This window comes from Panthera uncia, chromosome X (genome assembly GCF_023721935.1).
Source record: "Panthera uncia isolate 11264 chromosome X, Puncia_PCG_1.0, whole genome shotgun sequence".
NCBI classification, from domain to species: domain Eukaryota; kingdom Metazoa; phylum Chordata; class Mammalia; order Carnivora; family Felidae; genus Panthera; species Panthera uncia.
Window position 1 is genome coordinate 116,960,902 of NC_064817.1, and position 1,302 is coordinate 116,962,203.

At 70.8% G+C, this 1,302-nt stretch overlaps 1 protein-coding gene across 8 annotated transcripts in view; it reads left to right on the forward strand.

Annotated features, from left to right (window-relative positions):
• Positions 1-6: 6 nt before the first annotated feature.
• Positions 7-1,302, forward strand: part of AFF2 (ALF transcription elongation factor 2) — a 454,063-nt gene continuing 452,767 nt past the window's right edge. For all 8 annotated transcript variants that reach the window (XM_049644415.1, XM_049644417.1, XM_049644419.1 and 5 more), the window contains exon 1: positions 7-243. In XM_049644415.1, the coding sequence (XP_049500372.1) occupies positions 197-243 (47 nt within the window). In that variant the 5' untranslated portion in view covers positions 7-196. The remainder of the gene's footprint in view (positions 244-1,302) is intronic.

Genomic DNA, 1,302 nt, shown 5'->3' on the forward strand with positions numbered 1-1,302 from the left:
CCGGAGCGCAGGACCGGGCACCGCCGGCGCCCGCCGCCGCCGCCGATGCGGCCTGGGCACTTTTAGCCGGGCGGGAGTGCCGGAGAGCCGGGCCGCCGAGAGCAGCGAGCGAGCCGCGCCGAGAGCCGCGCCGACCCGCCGCGAGCAGGGACGGACGCCCGCCCGCCGCCGCCGCCGCCGCCGCCGCCCGGCCGCTATGGATCTATTCGACTTTTTCAGGGACTGGGACTTGGAGCAGCAGTGGTAGGTGTTGATCTCTGCCTTCTCCTTGCGACGCGGGTCCCCCGGCCGGGGCCGGGCTTTTCGCCTTTGTTAAGAGGAGCCGGGGCTGTGGTGGGGGCGCCCCAGACGCCCTCCCACTTGCTCCCAGCCACCTCTGGCCCCGCCGCCGCGACTCCTCTCGCGCGGGTGCCCGGGGGGTGGTGGGGGCGGGGGAGGTGGCGGCCGCGGGTGGGACGCGGGTCCCGAATGCGTCGTGTGGCGCTCCAAGTCGGAAGAGTTGCCTGTGGCCCGGATGGGAGCCCGCGCCGCCCACGGGCCGAGCCGCACGACCCCCGCGGGGATCTTCCCTGCGCACCCGCCGGCCCGGCCCGTCTCCCGGCGCACCGGATCCCGCCCGGCCGAAAGGCTTCAACTTTCCAGGTGTCGAGCGCCGGCGGCCGGCCGCGGGGACCGGCAGCGGCAAGGTGCCGTCGGCCGCCCTCCGCCGTGTCCGCGGCCGCCTCCCCCGCCGCCGCCGCCGCCGCCGCCGCCACCGCCGCCGCCACCTCGGTCCCCGCGCGGCGCGCACACCTTCCTCCGCCGCTCGCGCAGCCCAAGTTCCCCGCACGCGGGTGCCTGCTGGCCTCGCGGGCCGCCGAGCGGGGGACCCCGGGTCCGGGCCGACTTCGGCGTTGGCTCTCAAGGCAGGGATTTTGAAGTTAGTCCCCCGAAGTCTGCTGCTCCGACGTTTGTGCACATTTAATTACCGGCCGGACCCCTGTCCGCCCCCACTGGGAGGCAGCCGCAGGTCTGTGTGATGGGCACCCAGCTCGGATTCAGAGGGTTAGTCGGCTCTTCCCCAAATACTGTAAACTTGTCGCTGAGAGCGTTCTGAAAGATGGTGCAAAGGTGACTGAGGAGCCGGAAAGTTGTTACTCACCGCGTGCCGTGCGCGCGCGTGTGCATAAATAGTGATATACATATCTATTAACTTTTTAAAAAACTCCACCTTCTGCCACAGGCGTTATTGTTGTTAATCCGTCACAACATTTTAACATACCAATTGCCGCCCCCCCCCCCCCCCCCCCCCCCCCCCCCCCC